The sequence below is a fragment of the Podarcis muralis genome, chromosome 10, assembly GCF_964188315.1.
Source record: "Podarcis muralis chromosome 10, rPodMur119.hap1.1, whole genome shotgun sequence".
Lineage (NCBI taxonomy): Eukaryota > Metazoa > Chordata > Lepidosauria > Squamata > Lacertidae > Podarcis > Podarcis muralis.
The window spans coordinates 52,252,099-52,268,554 of NC_135664.1; the positions used below are offsets into that span (position 1 = coordinate 52,252,099).

Genomic DNA, 16,456 nt, shown 5'->3' on the forward strand with positions numbered 1-16,456 from the left:
CAAAGAATTGACCTGTGCCTCCATGGACAGCTGTGAGTCCAAAATGACTCCCAGGCTGCGCACCTTCTCCTTCAGGGGCGCAGTTGCCCCATTCAGGACCAGGGAGTCCTCCACACCTGCCTGCCCCTGTCCCCAAAAATAGTGCTTCTATCTTGTCAGGATTCAACCTCAATCTGCTAGCCGCCACCCATCCTCCAACAGCCTACAATGTCTTGTCTTCTCCCACAAGGATTGCTCAAGTAAAGAGAAAACACATCACTGAAAGTGGATGTAAATTTGCACAATATGTACACCTGCTAATTTATACTTATAGATGCACATTTAGAAATAATGCCTATGATTAAATAAAAAATACAGTCCATCTCACCATCTTGAGATGGTGCCTACCCAGCTTGCTGTCCAAGTGCTAACTCTGGATAGGCAACTTCAAGAAAGTCTGTTAAACCGAGAACTGTTGTCCATAAAATAGGACACACAGGCCTAAATCATACATGGTCTAGATCAGGAGTGAGGAACCTTTTCAGCCCAGTGGCCTGGATCCTTAATTTTCCCCACTTTGATAAGTGGGTGGGGCTTCCCACCTATCGAGCACCTAGCCGCAGCATGGTGTCAGGAAACCGATTTTTCTTTTCCATCATGCCTTGACTTCAAGCTGCGCTGCAAAGAAAGTTCCTAGCCCATCACCTTGGGGCTGAAGTCACTGGTAGTCAGTGGATAAAATTCCCAATTGGAAACTTTGGGGTGTAGCCAATCCCAGCGGGACTTGAAGTCAGGTGGGATGGGTCAGGTGGCTTGGGGGAAACTGCTTTGTGGGCCAAATTAGAAGCTCTTCCAGGAAGTTCTGCATACCTGGTTTACACCTGGCTGGCTCCAACTGCTAAAGCAGGGTGAGAAGGGGGCTTGATTTGTCCTTACATATTTTACCTATCTATGTCAGTTTTTCAGTCACCAAGAATATTTGCAAGTGGTCTTTTCCCCTTATTTGCCAGCATCAGCTGCAGAAAAGGATGGAACCCCTGTCTTTAAGTTCCCAAGGTGGAGAGTTAAGGGCAAGCCAATCGAGGAAGTTATCGAAGCCTACAAATCAGTTGGAGCAGAGCTGAACGTCCTTCCGTACTGCACACAGTTCATTCCCATGGATGTTATTGACAGTCCGAAGCATGGTTCCATTATTTACCATCCATCGATCCTTCCCCGTCATAGAGGTGCTTCTGCAATCAACTGGTGAGTAGGCTTGATGAAAGCCTAGCTGAGCATCCATTTGCATGGGAGGTGGCAAGGGTGGGAGGCTGAAGGATGAAGAGGGAGCAGGCAAGGAGTGGCCATCTACCCACTATAGAACAGGGAAGGGCAACTGGTGGCCTTCCAGATGTGCTTGGACTCCAGTGCCCATCAGTTTCAGCCAGACTGGCTTAAGATCAGGAAAGATGGGAGGGTTTTTTAAAAGACTCTTCCAAAGTTTGCAAGGCAATCTATGTACCTGTCTCATAGCTGCAAAGAATGAAATGATATTGCTTTATCAAGACATTTTGATCTCATTCATACCTCACTTTTTGCTTACATTCAGGACTTTAATCCAAGGGGATAAGAAGGCTGGCTTCACCATTTTCTGGGCCGATGATGGTCTGGACACAGGGCCGATTCTCCTACAGAGGGAATGTGATGTTGCCCCAAATGATACTGTTGATGACCTGTACAATCGGTTTCTTTTCCCAGAAGGAATAAAAGCTATGGTAAGACAATCTGAGCTAAAAAGCCATGTCGCTGGGCGCTTCAAAAATCAGAGTTTCGGTCAGGAGAAGAATATGGCACAAACTGTCAGACAGATATTTGGTAATAATACTACTTGGTGTTTAGTTAGCAGTTTTCTAACAGCTCAAAAATCTTCACATATATTATTATTTGTTGCATTTATATCCCACCTTTTTCTCCAAGGAGCTCCATGTGGTGTACATGGTTCTCCCCGCTCCTCATTCAATCCCCATAACAACCCTGTGAGGTAGATTAGGCTGAGAGGCAGTGACTGGCCTGAGGTCACCCGGTAAGTGTCAATGTCAATGTTTATTATTACGGCAAACAGCCAGCATACTAAAACCAGAATTTCTGCATGATTCTTTACATAAACAATAAAAACAACCAGTGTGGGGATTTGAACCCTCGTCTCACAGGTCCTCTTCTGACACTCTAACCACTACACATTACCAGAATAATCTAGTGAAGCAGACCAATATTATTGTATTTCTGTTATGGTCATGGGGCTGAGGCCTATCCAGGAAGTTACTGAATATTTAACTGAATATAATAAAATGAAGGTTATTTTAGGGTTGAATTTAGAACTTCATAGGGCACTTCCAGACCTATTTACCGCGAATTCATCCTGGTTTGGTTTCGTTTTTGCATGGAAATTAGGCAGTGTTGGCTGCTTAATGAGCTTTCATTCCAATTTATTTGTGCGGACGTTAGATGCTGTGTCAAAGAAAGTGCTACCGCACACTTCCCATTCACTTTCTTTATCACAAAAAAAAAAAAAAAATCCTCAGGAAGCATGTTTTTGTGGAAGACTTCCTAATAAACTATAACTACACAACCTGAATTTGCTGGTATGTAATTAAATCCTGTCTGAGAACAGTGTGGAAGTGCCTATAGTTCAGATGTACTGAGGCAATACATGGCAACAAATACTACCAATAAAATGCTACTGATATGCTGATCCCTCGATAGGATTTTCAAGCAGCTATCACACATGCTTGAATTGGTCCTTTAAATAGCTGTAAAAATGATTCCTAGAGCAATCAAAACTGTGTTGTTGTTTTTTGTTTAGGTAGAAGCTGTACAGTTAATTGCTGACGGTAAAGCTCCTCATATAACTCAGCCTGAAGAAGGGGCAACGTATGAAGGCATTCAGAAGAAAGAAAATGCAGAGGTAGTGTTGGCAACAGTGTGCTTGTGGCCCAAGGTGTGGCTGTGGTTTACGATATAATGGCTGTATTTGAGCATGATGCTAAACCATGGTTTAGCTTTGCATAACATGAATGGGATTCTGCAATCTCCCTCTCCTCTTAAAGCAAGGAGTTGGGAGCTTTTGCTTTAGTTTGTTAGCTTTGTCCAAACTGGGAATCATTAACTATGATTAGTTTCAAAACAAGATAACTTGAAACGGTGGTTTGTAAAGCTGGTTCATTTAAACTGAACATAGTTAGTGTAAAATAAAGTTCCCCATTCAGACAAAATGACAAACTGTGTTTAACTAAAAGCAAAAGGTAAAGCTTCCAAACTCCTCCTTCTCAGACACGCAGGAGAAGGAGATAGCAGGGATTGCACAAGCCCTGGTGGAGGTCAGGCCTATTCACTTCACACTAAACCATGGTTTGCCATTACATTCAAATGCAGCCAATGATAAAAGACAAAAGTGTCAGTTGTAAGTTTGCCACTAATGTTCATCCCTGTAGAATGTATTTATTTACGAAATGAATTGGAACACCTCACGTACTGGTGAGCACAAATCAATGTGCAATTTAGACTAAAACACCATGGTATGTAAGAAATCTATAAAGCTATTACTTGAAAAACTAGAAGAATGTTCTGGATCTTCCTCTGTGCTAAATTTGGCACATTCTACATACATTTCAGAAACACTCAGAATGTTCCTCTTTCCATAACTAATTTATTCATTGAAATAACTATTAAATGGTAGTAGCCAACATCTGTAGGTAGACTACAATTCCCATCATCCCTGACCATTGGCCATGCAGGCTAGGGCTGATGGGAGTTGGAGTCCAACAACATTATAACTGGACTATAACTTTATTCCACCCACACGTTTATTGCTGTGCTGACTGTGACTTCATCCCAAATCCCCCAGATTAATGTCAACAAGGAACCTTACTGCTCTTTGAATTCAGTCCCAATTGCTTTTAACAGGAAATGTCCATTAATCCATGATTTATCTTTTTCGATCCAGATTTGATTTTTAATTGTAGTAGGCCTATGTTATGACAGTCATAAGACAGCTAACCTCCTCACCCTCTTTCGTGAATGAATTCCAAGAAAGTGCAACATGCCTCCACAGAAGACATTTATAATTAGAAACATCCTGACCTGCCTGGCATCTCCAGTGAGAGATCAATTTATATGGAACAGCTGTTCTTCCCTTTAACTCAGCCTATTAAAAAAAAATTTAAAAAATCAACAGTTTTTCTTTTTTATGGAATACCTGTTCTGGAAAAAAAGGTTTCTGTGTCATTATTAATGCAAGGATCATAACGCACTGCTTGGAAGAATATAAGCGGTTACAGATGAACTATTGAAAACCACCACACACACAAAACTAAATTCATGTCAGTTCCTTAGAACAGGTTAACATGTGGCCCTCCAGATGTTGTTGAGCTACAACTTGTATCAGCCCCAGGAACCATGACCAGCAGTCAAGAATGGCAAAAGTTATACCGTAGTTCAGCAACATCTAGAGTGCCACAGATCAGCCACTTCTGGTTTCCTTTACTTGTTTATACCAAGTAATGGACTAGGTAACAGAAGAAAAAGACAAGCAATTTTAACTGTACAGAAGTAGACCTCTTGACTAACAGTGCAATCCTACAGGATTTTAGGCTAAGGTTCATTCCTAATAATAATAATTATTTATTATTTATTATTTATTATTTATACCCCGCCCATCTGGCTGGGCTCCCCCAGCCACTCTGGGCGGCTTCCAAAAAAATATTAAAATACCATAATACATCAAACATTAAAAGCTTCCCTAAACATATTGCAATGCCATCTACATAAGGACTTTGTCAGTACACTGAGACAGAGGATTCTCTCTTTACCTGTTTTTTTACAACTGTTGCAATCTGTCTCACAAAATAGCACTCTTAGTAACATCTGACATTAATAGCATTAGTATTTTGCCTCATTGCACAAGGATTAAATGAACATTCTGCTGCATTCACTTTCTCTGCATCATATCATGTTGCTTGTCATTATTCCCAGCTCTGTAGCCATTGTCATGATCAAACATGATTTATCATGAGGGGAAAGAGCCTAGATGAACCTTGAGCTCATTTGCTTCCCTTTTCTCTTTCTTCCTGCAGTGCGACTGCAAGGAATAAATCAGAAGCTCTTGTTTCTATTTTTTTTATTAACTGCAGCTTCTCATATGGTCCAAACCCAATAAACTGTGGTTAACTTTAACTATGATTTGTTTGACACAAGTCAACTTAAAACCAGGAGCTATGAAGTTGGTGTGTTTCAACAGATGTTCCTCATTTTAGGGTCATTTTAGACTGAACTGTAGTCAATCAAAAGCAGAAGTGAAAAAGCTCTCACACAAGTGGCATTTAACACCTTTGAGGTGTAGTCATATTAACAAAGCTATCTCTCCTCTTTGCTGGAGAGGGTGTAAAGAGGTTGGAATCACTATACATATGTGGCGGGCATTACAAATTACAACCATTTTGGAAGAATGCTGTGGAGGAAATAAGTTTGATCCCCAAACAAAGTGTTACTTGTACCCCAACTTTAGTATTGTTAGCAATTGTTAAAAATGAAAATGTCAATCTGAGATACAAAGAATTGATTCCTCTTCTGTTAGTAGCAGCTCAATAGAGGAGAAGAGAAGAGGAGGTTAAGGGGTTAAGGGGTGATATGATAGCCATGTTCAAATATATAAAAGGATGTCACATAGAGGAGGGAGAAAGGTTGTTTTCTGCTGCTCCAGAGAAGCGGACACGGAGCAATGGATCCAAACTACAAGAAAGAAGATTCCACCTAAACATTAGGAAGAACTTCCTGACAGTAAGAGCTGTTCGACAGTGGAATTTGCTGCCAAGGAGTGTGGTGGAGTCTCCTTCTTTGGAGGTCTTTAAGCAGAGGCTTGACAGCCATATGTCAGGAGTGCTCTGATGGTGTTTCCTGCTTGGCAGGGGGTTGGACTCGATGGCCCTTGTGGTCTCTTCCAACTCTATGATTCTATGATTCTATGAATAACTTGTTGCCCCAAACTGGAAATCCTTTGAACATTTGGCAAATGTCACAATGGAAACCAAAAGTTTGGACCATAGCACTTTCAGGGGGGGAAACAACTGACCAAGGAAGTTAAAGCTTTAGTTGGAAAAGGAGAGAAGGACAATTTTATAGAAACGTCGTATCCTTTCATCACATACTCAACAGAACATCTCTAGACTCACATTTGAAACTTTGGAAAAACATTTCCCCATAGGGTTCTGTGATCAGGGGATGGGGGTGAGTGGGGAGAGAAAATGTTTGATAAAGGGGGTTTTGTTCTTACGTTCTTTTTGAAAAACAAAACCAAAAAACACTTTTATATATAAAAAAAAGAAGTGAAAGCTTTCAATCTGCTTGTGGAGATACTGGAGGAAGAGAGGTAGGGGCTTCTGTCACAGTAAGCCATAGTTTATCATGAAGTCCAAACACAGCCCTTGACCAATTAACCATTATTTGGAATGGCTTAGATATAGGTAGGTAGCCATGTTGGTCTGCCGTAGTCAAAACAAAATTAAAAAATTCCTTCCAGTAGCACCTTAGAGACCAACTAAGTTTGTTATTGGTATGAGCTTTTGTGTGTATCTGAAGATACATTTCGTGTGTATCTGAAGAAGTGTGCATGCACACGAAAGCTCATACCAATAACAAACTTAGCTGGTCACTAAGGTGCTACTGGAAGGAATTTTTTTATTTGGAATGGCTTAACCGTATGATATGGTATGGAAGTAGGAACAAGTAACTTGTGCATTTTGGTTTCCTAGATTTCTTGGGATCAATCAGCTGCAGCTTTGCACAACTGGATCCGAGGGCATGATAAAGTACCTGGAGCTTGGGCAATGATTGATGACAAGGTAAACAATGTACATTACAACAAGCATATTCTGTTGCCTTTTGATAACCAAATGAGTATAGATCAAGGTCTTATCAAGAATGAGGATCAGTACATGACTGCTGAAAGAATAATGATTTAGGACTCAGCTAGAGTGGTTATATAAAAGTCATTTATATGCGTTGTATGTGCAACAGAACATTGTGGCAATGTGGAGTCCCGTTTTCTCTGTTTTCCCTGTTTAAATTTACAATGCTTTCAACTGAAACACTTCTTTGATGTGTCTAGATCCAGCCTTGGTAACATAGCCAGTAGGTGCTTCTAATGTAAAATATATTGATGACAAAGAAATGATAGTCTTTTGCTTTTATCTCTTGAATCATACTTTTGCCAAGGACTTTCATTTAGATCAGGGAGGGGAACCTGTGGCCCTCCAGATGTTGTTGGAACACACCTCTCAACACTGCTGGCCATTGTCCATTATTGCTGAGGCTGCTGGAGTTGCAATCCAACAACATCTGGAGGACCACAAGTTCCTCATCCATGATTTAGATGCACTTATAATGGGTGCCGAAATATTCCTCTAGCACGATATAGTTTACAACAGGAATTTCCCCATAAACTACCACTGAAAGGCAAGACCAAATAGATTGGTTCTATCTAACTTGGCCAGTTGTGTAAAATCCAGGCATTGCTGCCCACTGTTTGCTGAATTTTTTCCTTTTTGTAAAAAATAATAATCTTTTTTATATGTATTAAATACAGATGGTTACTTTCTATGGGTCATCATTACTTCATGGTTCACCACCTCTGGGTGAAGAACTGGCTATAAAAGGTGCTGCAAAACCTGGTCTTGTAACGGAGAATGGGCTGGTTCTGTTTGGCAATGATGGAAAGATGGTAAGCATTTCAGAAGCAGTCTTGGGGTTTGGACATAAGAATGAACTGCAATTATAAGTGATCATAGAATCATAGAGTTTGGATCAGAATAAGATAACATCAAGGAAAAAACCCCAATGATTCCAATATGAATATTATGCCATTCAAAACAAGGACTGACTTTGTGATGGCACTGTGATTCTAGGATTCTGAAGATTCACATCTTTACCCTGCCCTGTGACACATGAGATATGTGCCACCCTATTTCTGTGGATTTGATTTGTTTTAACTATTCTTAGTATTGGATTTTTAAATGGAACCTGCTGGTTGAGGGTGGGTTAAAAAAAAAGTGTATTGCTGTTGTTCATAATTATAAAAGCTTAGAATGGGGTTTTTGTTTATTACAATTTTTTTTTACACTGCTAGCTTCTTTTTATATTTGTTTCTTTTTCTGTAGTTGCTGGTAAGAAATCTACAGTTTGAAGATGGAAGAATGATACCAGCATCTAAATACTTCTCCGCTGATGAGCTGTCTGCCATAGAACTTACTGAAGAAGAGAAAGAGATGGCAGAAAATATCAAGGTAAACCATTTCTGTGTTTTGAGAGAGAAAATCGATGGACGTGTGCAGTGGGCTTTTAAAGCCTGGAGGCACACACTGTGTTTTTTAACCTTTCTACAAAGCCTAGAACATTTTTGGTGCGCTATAAGTAATAAATAAGGTTCCACACACTTACCTGGGAGTAAGTCTCTTTGAACTCAGTGGACAATAATCATAGAATCACAGAATTGTAGAGTCGGAGGTGGCACAAAACTCCATAAATCACTGGCTCCTTCCTCTGCATCAGCCTTGAGGGGGGCCCTGCCCCTGCCACACATTCCTCAAAGCCCTGCCAGCCCCTGACAGGTTCCATGTCCAGGCTATTCCAAGCAGAACCACAAGTGGTGTGGGAACTTCAAAAACTAGAGAGAGGTGGCCATGAGGATGCATATCATTCATTCATCAAATGTATATCTAGGCCTTCATCTCGGAAGGATCGTAGGGCAGCTGACAACATGAGATCCAATGAAATTATTTGCAATAGCCAATAATAATAAGCGGGTAATAATAATTTCTTACTTATACCTTCTGGGCGGCTTCCAACAGAATATTAAAAACACAATAAAACATCAAACATTAAAAAATTTCCCTAAACAGATGTTTTTCAAAAGTCAAATAGTTGTTTATTTCCTTGACATCTGATGGGAAGGCATTCCACAGGGTGGGCGCCACTACCGAGAAGGCCCTCTGCCTGGTTCCCTGTAACCTCACAGGGAGGGAACTGCCAGAAGGTCCTCAGAGCTGGACCTCAGGGCTTTGGCTTAACATTGCAGGCTAGTTGGGAAGTCCATAGTGGGGCCCAGTTCAAAGATGTTAGTTTCTACAATGCATGATATGTAGACCAACTTGCTTCATTGGCAGATGGATTTGTTTGTATCGTTGTCTCACACATTTTCCATATCTTGCAGTCCATTTGGAAGGGAATTTTGAGCAACGTGAATGTAATTGAGGATACCACGGACTTCTTTAAATCTGGAGCTTCTTCTATGGATGTTGTTAGGTAAGCCAACCTCCTGTAAGGTCTCAACTCAGAGATGTTGGAAGAAGAGCCTAACCTTCTAAAGCTAGTCTGTTGCTTCCCTCAGGTGTTAGCAGTGTTGAAAGTAAGATGCAGCTGCCAGTCTGGTCAGCTTCTGTGCATGGAATTGTGGCGGAAAGGGCACTGTTTCATTTTTCACCTCAGGCAACAAAATGTCCTGGGCTAGCTCTGGTCAGATTGCAAGCAGACAGACATTTCGGCTTGATCTTTGCTGCACTGTAGAACCACCATAACACCAGTCCCAGCTTGAAGCCCAGGAAGGGATCAAGTGATCTTGGGAGCCAATAGGGTCCCATCTAGCCTTATATTACTACTACCTCTAGCCTAACTCCTCACTTTGAGCAATTTGTCACTCAGTGTAAGCTAAGTTGCTTGAACATAGCCTGAATCCACTCTTGCACCTCTGCTGAGGTACACCTCCAGGCTGTCAGCTCTGATGTCTCCCATTTAAAACAGTGTGGCTCCAAAATGCCATTTGAAAGATGAAGACTCAAATGACTCATGATGTAGTCAGTGCAAAAGGGGCAGAGGGAGAGAAATGAAAGCAGCCACATGCGATCGTCCCATTCAGTTTTCTATTGATTTCACTGTTTTGGTCAACTTTCACTTATTTGACTTCTTTGTCTCCCAAGGATGATTGAAGAGATTAAGCAAAAATGTGGTGAACTTGAGCTACAGAATGAAGATGTCTATATGGCGCCCAAGTTTGGAGAGTTCATCCAAATGGTTGTCAGAAAGCACAGGGGAGAAGACAAGGAGAAAGAATTAGTAATTGATTATGTTAGTGGCTTAATTTTTTTCCCCATTTTCTTTCATTACACTAGTATGGTAAATTGACAATGTGTGTAGTAAGGGAGACATTTTACATTGCAAGGACCCTCTGTAGAACATAGTGCATCCCTGGGCATACATTGGCCCATTTTGCATGTAACACTAAGCCAAACAAATGTAGAACTATGTAGGCTCTCAGAGAGGAAATTGCAGCCACTCTGCTCTTTGTTGAGTCCGGCTGCTGCTGCTGCTGTGAGGTGTACCATAGTTTGACATAGTGTGCTGTGCTTTTGGACTATAATTCCCATCAGTCCCAATTGGAAGGCACCAGGATAGTAATACTGATTCTAGTACAGTCATACCTTGGAAGTCGAATGGAATCCATTCGACTTCCAAAACGTTCGAAACCAAGGCATGGCTTCCGATTGGCTTCAGGAAGCTCCTGGAAGCTGCAGAAGCCACATCGGATGTTCAGATTCCAAAGAAGGTTCGCAAACTGGAACAATCGCTTCCAGGTTTGCAGCATTCAGGAGCCAAAACGTTTGACTCGCAAGGCGTTCAGGATCCAAGGTACAACTGTAGCTGTTAGAATCAAATCACCTGACATATAGATAACTTGTCTGAAAGTAAACTGAAGATTAAATCCCACACACTCATCGATGGGATCTCAAAATTACATTTGGATCCTAATATGGGCTACAAATGAATTGTAACCGTTCAAAATATATGTTTGTTCTGCTTAATGTTTTATGCAGGAAGTTCATTGGTTATAGTCCACACATGCTAGTTCAGAGGACAAACTGAAGCTTGTGATTTTTGTTTTGCCATTAGGTTTCAAAAGATGTCAACCGTATGACTGTGAAGATGCCATATCAGTGTTTTATTAATGGGAAGTTTGTGAATGCTGAAGATGGGGGAACATACGACTCTATAAATCCAACCGATGGATCTGTGAGTTAACTCTTAGTGTCCACATTGTCTTTCTCTGAGTTCTTTGTATCTGGGTTATGCAGAACTCTTACAAAATGTAGTAAATACTATACAAGGAATCCCCTCCGTTGTGCCAAAGCAACCTGTTTGAGAATCTGAGTTGAAAAGGCAATAACACACTGCCACTGGTCACAATGTCTACAAGTTGTACGGCCAGCTGGGATGGAAAAGTTCTAAATTAGGAGGTGCCAAAAGTTGTTCATCTCTCAGCCACACTGGTGGAGTGATTCTCCACCCCTTCTCTTCCCTGTTGTAGTGTAGTGTGTTAGAGTGCAAGGCAAACTCCCATCTCCTTGCCAGTGGGGCTTCACAGAGTGATGGAATCATAGAATTGTAGAGTTGGAAGGGTCCCCAAGTGTCATCTAGTCCAACCCCCTGCAATGCAGGAATCTCAACCAAAGCATCCAAGACAGATGGCCACCCAACCTCTGCTTAAAACCCCCCAAGGAAGGAGATTCCACCACCTTCCAAGGGAGTCCATTCCACTGTCAAACAGCTCTTACCATCAGAAAGTTCTTCCTGATGTTTAGTCGGAATCTCCTTTCTTATATCTTAAAGCCATTGGTCTGAGTCCCACTCTCAAGAGCAGGAGGATTATGCTGTGGATTTAGGGCGGTGTGGGCACTCCTGTCTTCCACTGCCTCCCACAGTTTGGTCAAACTCATGTTAGTAGCTTCAAGAACACTGTCCAACCATCTTGTCCTCCGGCGTCTCCTTCTCTTTGTGCCCTCAATCTTTCCCAACATCAGGCTCTTTTCCAGAGAGTCTTCTCTTCTCACGAGGTGGCCAAAGTATTGGAGCCTCAGCTTCAGGATCTGTCCTTCCAGTGAGCACTCAGGTCTGATTTCCTTCAGAATGGATAGGCTTGATCTTCTTGCAGTCCATGGGACTCTCAAGAGTGTATAGCTTGTATAGCAGTGCCCAATGGGAAGCCAGCACAGCCAGGGCAGCCAAGGGGAAGGATGCCTCCACTCAGTCCAAACACCTGCCACCAGCACAGTCCACCAAAAGGGAGGCCTGGGATTGCTCTGCCTGCTGGCATATTTGCGTTGGAGGAAGGAAGCTCAGCAGCAAGGTTAATTCTGACCAAGCCTCTCTCTATATTTATGGCAGGTGATTGCCAAAGTGTCACTGGCTACAGCTGCCGATGTTGACAAAGCAGTTGCGGCAGCGAAGAATGCCTTTGAGCATGGTGAATGGGGAAAGATGAATGCAAGAGACAGAGGGAGAATATTGTACAGGTATGGCATGTCTAAGAAACCAGTTGCAGCTCTGTATGTTCCATGTCTCATAGGTCTCCTTTGTTGCCTGTGTAAAATCATGCTATGCCCTATTTGAATAAAGCAGTAATCATATATATATATATATATATATATATATATATATATATATATTCGCAATGAATAATCCTATGTTAGAAGGTCAGATTCTGTGGATATTCTGCAAAGAATTTTGCACATATATGGTTCTGGAGTTGGTAAAGGAGCAGAGTTCTGATTATGAGCATCTGCCCTAAAGGCAAAGGGACCCCTGACCGTTAGGTCCAGTCGTGGCCGACTCTGGGGTTGCAGGGCTCATCTTGTTTTATTGGCCAAGGGAGCCAGCGTACAGCTTCCGGGTCATGTGGCCAGCATGACTAAGCCACTTCTGGCGAACCAGAGCAGCACATGGAAACGCCGTTTACCTTCCCTCCGGAGTGGTACCTATTTATCTACTTGCACTTTGACGTGCTTTCGAACTGCTAGGTTGGCAGGAGCAGGGACTGAGCAACAGGAGCTCACCCCGTCGCGGGGATTCGAACCATCGACCTACTGATCGGCAAGTCCTAGGCTCTGTGGTTTAACCCACAGCACCACCCGTGTCCCGACAGCACCTGCCCTAGGAGCACATAATTATTCATTGACTTGTTATTGCATCGAAATCGGTGTTGGGGATTGGCGGGACATGGATGAGTGTGCACTGGGGGAAGGGGGGCTGCAGTCTGACTTGGGAGAGGGGGGCAGTGATTTGTGGGGAACTGTACCAGTCAGGTGGCAAGAGTCAGAGGCAGGGGAATCTTCAGAGCTGGAGGGTAGAGCAAAGGATGAGTCAGAAGAAGAGGAGGAAGAGGCAGTTCAGGCAAGTGAAGAGCCAAGTGCTTTCCCCACCCTCTCCTGAACCACTGTTTCCCAGAACCAGGAGGGGATTGAAGAGGGAAGAGCGAAAGCAGCTTCCACACAGATGTAGTCTCTGGATACGTGTGTGCATCCCTTTGGGAGGAAGTACATAAACTGGTGGAGTGGCTCCCTGTTGCTGCAGCTGCTCCATAGAGCGCAGACCTGAGAATAGCTGCCTAGATGCTAGACTGGGGTGTGTGCGTATTCAGAGCCATAGAAATGATTGTGTCAGCTTTGACAATAGATGACTATCTGCCGTGTGCATTCCTTTGGCTGGGAAACGCCCTTGACAATCGGCTTTCTGTGCTGCATTTTTCCGGCAGATCCCTCTTTTCTTTTATTTGCATGCAGTTTGCCACCATTTTCACACACCCCCACACACCCCCCAGCAAGCTACCAATGCAAATAAGCACACATGCTCCTATGTGCATTGATCAAATCACCCTCAAAAGGGAATCTTTAAATGATTGTTTCATTTACATCAAGATTCCATTTTTGTGGATGTTTTAATCAGTGTGTATTTGCAGAACAGCACATTGTAAGGAAAATATATGTGAACTAAAAACTGCACCAAGTTTGTCTATGTGCACTAATCTGAACGGCACACAGAAATCAAAAAGTGAAGAAATGTAGATTTCTTACATATCTGTCTGATTCATAGAAAGACCTGGTAATTCAGAACTTCAAGACCCAGAGAAGAATCCGGATTGGGGGGGGGGGGATTTCTGTCTTTCCTCCAAGGTGCTGAAGCTGACATACATATATTTCCCTCATTTTATCCTTACAACAACCCTGCAATGTAGGTTAAGCTGAGAAATACAGTCATACCTTGGGTTAAATGTGCTTCAGGTTGAGCGTTTTCAGGTTACACTCCACAGCGACTCGGAAGTAACGGAGCGCATTACTTCCGGGTTTCGCCGCTCGCGCATGCGCAGACGCTGAAAATGGCATCACATGCATGCGCGGAAGAGGGGAATCGCAAACCACGCACATACAGACGCACAGACGTGGGTTGCATTCGCTTCAGGATGCGAACGGAGCTCCGGAACGGCTCCCGTTCGCATCCAGAGGTACCACTGTAGTGCCCGACTCAAAGTCAGCCAGTGAGCTTCACGGTCCTAATCTGACACAGTTTTACCTGGCTCTCTTTCCTGCCCCTCTGGTTTCCTATATGTGTGCATAGAGATGTAGAATGCTTTTCCATCCCATCTTCAGTGCTTTTGCAGCATAAAAGTCACGATTCTCAAATCACACACTTTGGTCATTTCACTAAAACCATTGGTTCTACTCAAAATATTAACGAATCTGCAGCATAAATTCTGCTATTCGGATATAGGGCATTACGGACACACCATTGAATGGGGAAACTCCAGTTCATCTGATGCACAGATACACAAGGGATATGGACCATGTGACCATCCAAAGGCTATTGGACTCCAACTCCCATCAGCCCACCCTGCATGGCAAACGGGCAGGGAAGATGGGAGTTGGAGTCTTAAAAAAAAAGCAGCACCTGGGGGTCCACAGGTTCCCCATCCCATCACTACCCTGGGACCCGCCAGCCTTGTCCCTGAAACGGGGAAGAGTGTTTTACATTGTATGCCATTCTTTCATTTTAAAGACTTGCAGATTTGATGGAAGAACACCAAGAGGAATTGGCAACCATTGAAGCTATTGATTCGGGAGCTGTTTACACACTGGCTTTGAAGACCCACATTGGAATGTCAGTGCAAACATTCCGATACTTTGCTGGATGGTGTGACAAAATACAGGCAAGCTAACATTTGAGTTGGCCTTGATCCTTGGGAAAACAACAAGGGGATTCATGCTCTTGCAGACTTTGGTCCTTTTCAGAGAAATAGCATGGGATTCCATCGATATATTTTTCCTATTCATTTGATGTATGGGGGGGGGGGAAATTGGGGTGGCGGTACAGGCGCTTATTAAGCCTGCTAGACCGCGAGGCCGTTTTAAGCAAGCTGTACACTGCTTTTTGTTACCTGATGTCATATGTCCGGCGCAGAGATCTCTTATCGCCATTCTCAGCCCTAAGATTGGAGATAAACGTACCTCCAGTGTTAGCACTGTGGTTGTTAGTACTAAGATCAGACATACAGTAAGTCTCTCTGCCTGCTCTCTGGCAGTAAATTGTCCCCCATCCCTGCTATAGAAGGTGGCGGCAATCCATGGCCAGGAATGAGCTGAAGAAAAAAAGAGAGGCTCCTTGCAACACAGATTATCACCTAAGGAGTCCCACCTAAACAGCATTAATGTGACTGTTCACCCTGGAATTCCCTCTTTAGGCCAGAGGGACATCACCTGATATTCCTCCAGACTGTCAGTATTTTGCAGGAAGGACTGAAGTGTGTAGATTTAGGCTGGAGGATGGATGGCGGCTAACAGATTGAAGTTGAATCCTGACAAGACAGAAGTACTGTTCTAGGGGGACAGGAGGCGGGCAGGTGTGGAGGACTCCCTGGTCCTAAATGGGGTAACTGTGCCCCTGAAGGAGCAGGTGTGCAGCCTGGGAGGTGCAGGTCAATTCTGTGTCCGGGGCAGCTGTTTACCAGCTCCATCTGGTACGTGGGCCTATCTGCCCACGGACTGTGTCGCCAGAGTGGTGCATGCTCTAGTTATCTCTCGCTTGGACTACTGCAATGCGCTATATGTGGGGCTACCTTTGAAGGTGACCCGGAAACTACAACTAATCCAGAATGTGGCAACTAGACTGGTGACTGAGAGCGGCCGTCGACACCACATAACAACGGTCTTGAAAGACCTAAATTGGCTCCCAGTATGTTTCCGAGCACAATTCAAAGTGTTAGTGCTGACCTTTAAACCCCTAAACAGCCTCAGTCCAGTATACCTGAAGGAGCGTCTCCACCCCCATCGTTCTGCCCGGACACTGAGGTCCAGTGCCAAGGGCCTTCTGGAGGTTCCCTCACTGCGAGAAGCAAAGTTACAGAGCAACTTTTACCACCTTAATTTAAAAATAATAATGATTGCTTTCTCATTTAGGGGTCTACCATTCCAATTAACCATGCACGGCCAAACCATAACTTAACTTTCACCAAGAAGGAACCATTAGGGTAAGACAAATTTTTCTTCTGCTGCTGCTAAAGGAATTAGATAAGATTCAGTGTTTTACTAATAGCAGATTTCTTTGAAAAACCAGTATTATATCTGTA

General features: G+C 43.1%; 1 protein-coding gene across 1 annotated transcript in view; it reads left to right on the forward strand.

Moving 5' to 3' along the window:
- ALDH1L2 (aldehyde dehydrogenase 1 family member L2) overlaps nucleotides 1–16,456 on the forward strand; it is a 29,912-nt gene that overhangs the window by 4,717 nt on the left and 8,739 nt on the right. The window contains exons 3-14 of the mRNA XM_028746671.2: nucleotides 990–1,224; nucleotides 1,568–1,733; nucleotides 2,822–2,923; nucleotides 6,765–6,854; nucleotides 7,598–7,732; nucleotides 8,169–8,294; nucleotides 9,221–9,312; nucleotides 9,984–10,131; nucleotides 10,954–11,073; nucleotides 12,226–12,353; nucleotides 14,890–15,040; nucleotides 16,287–16,357. Of these exons, the coding sequence (XP_028602504.2) occupies nucleotides 990–1,224; nucleotides 1,568–1,733; nucleotides 2,822–2,923; nucleotides 6,765–6,854; nucleotides 7,598–7,732; nucleotides 8,169–8,294; nucleotides 9,221–9,312; nucleotides 9,984–10,131; nucleotides 10,954–11,073; nucleotides 12,226–12,353; nucleotides 14,890–15,040; nucleotides 16,287–16,357 (1,564 nt within the window). The remainder of the gene's footprint in view (nucleotides 1–989; nucleotides 1,225–1,567; nucleotides 1,734–2,821; nucleotides 2,924–6,764; nucleotides 6,855–7,597; nucleotides 7,733–8,168; nucleotides 8,295–9,220; nucleotides 9,313–9,983; nucleotides 10,132–10,953; nucleotides 11,074–12,225; nucleotides 12,354–14,889; nucleotides 15,041–16,286; nucleotides 16,358–16,456) is intronic.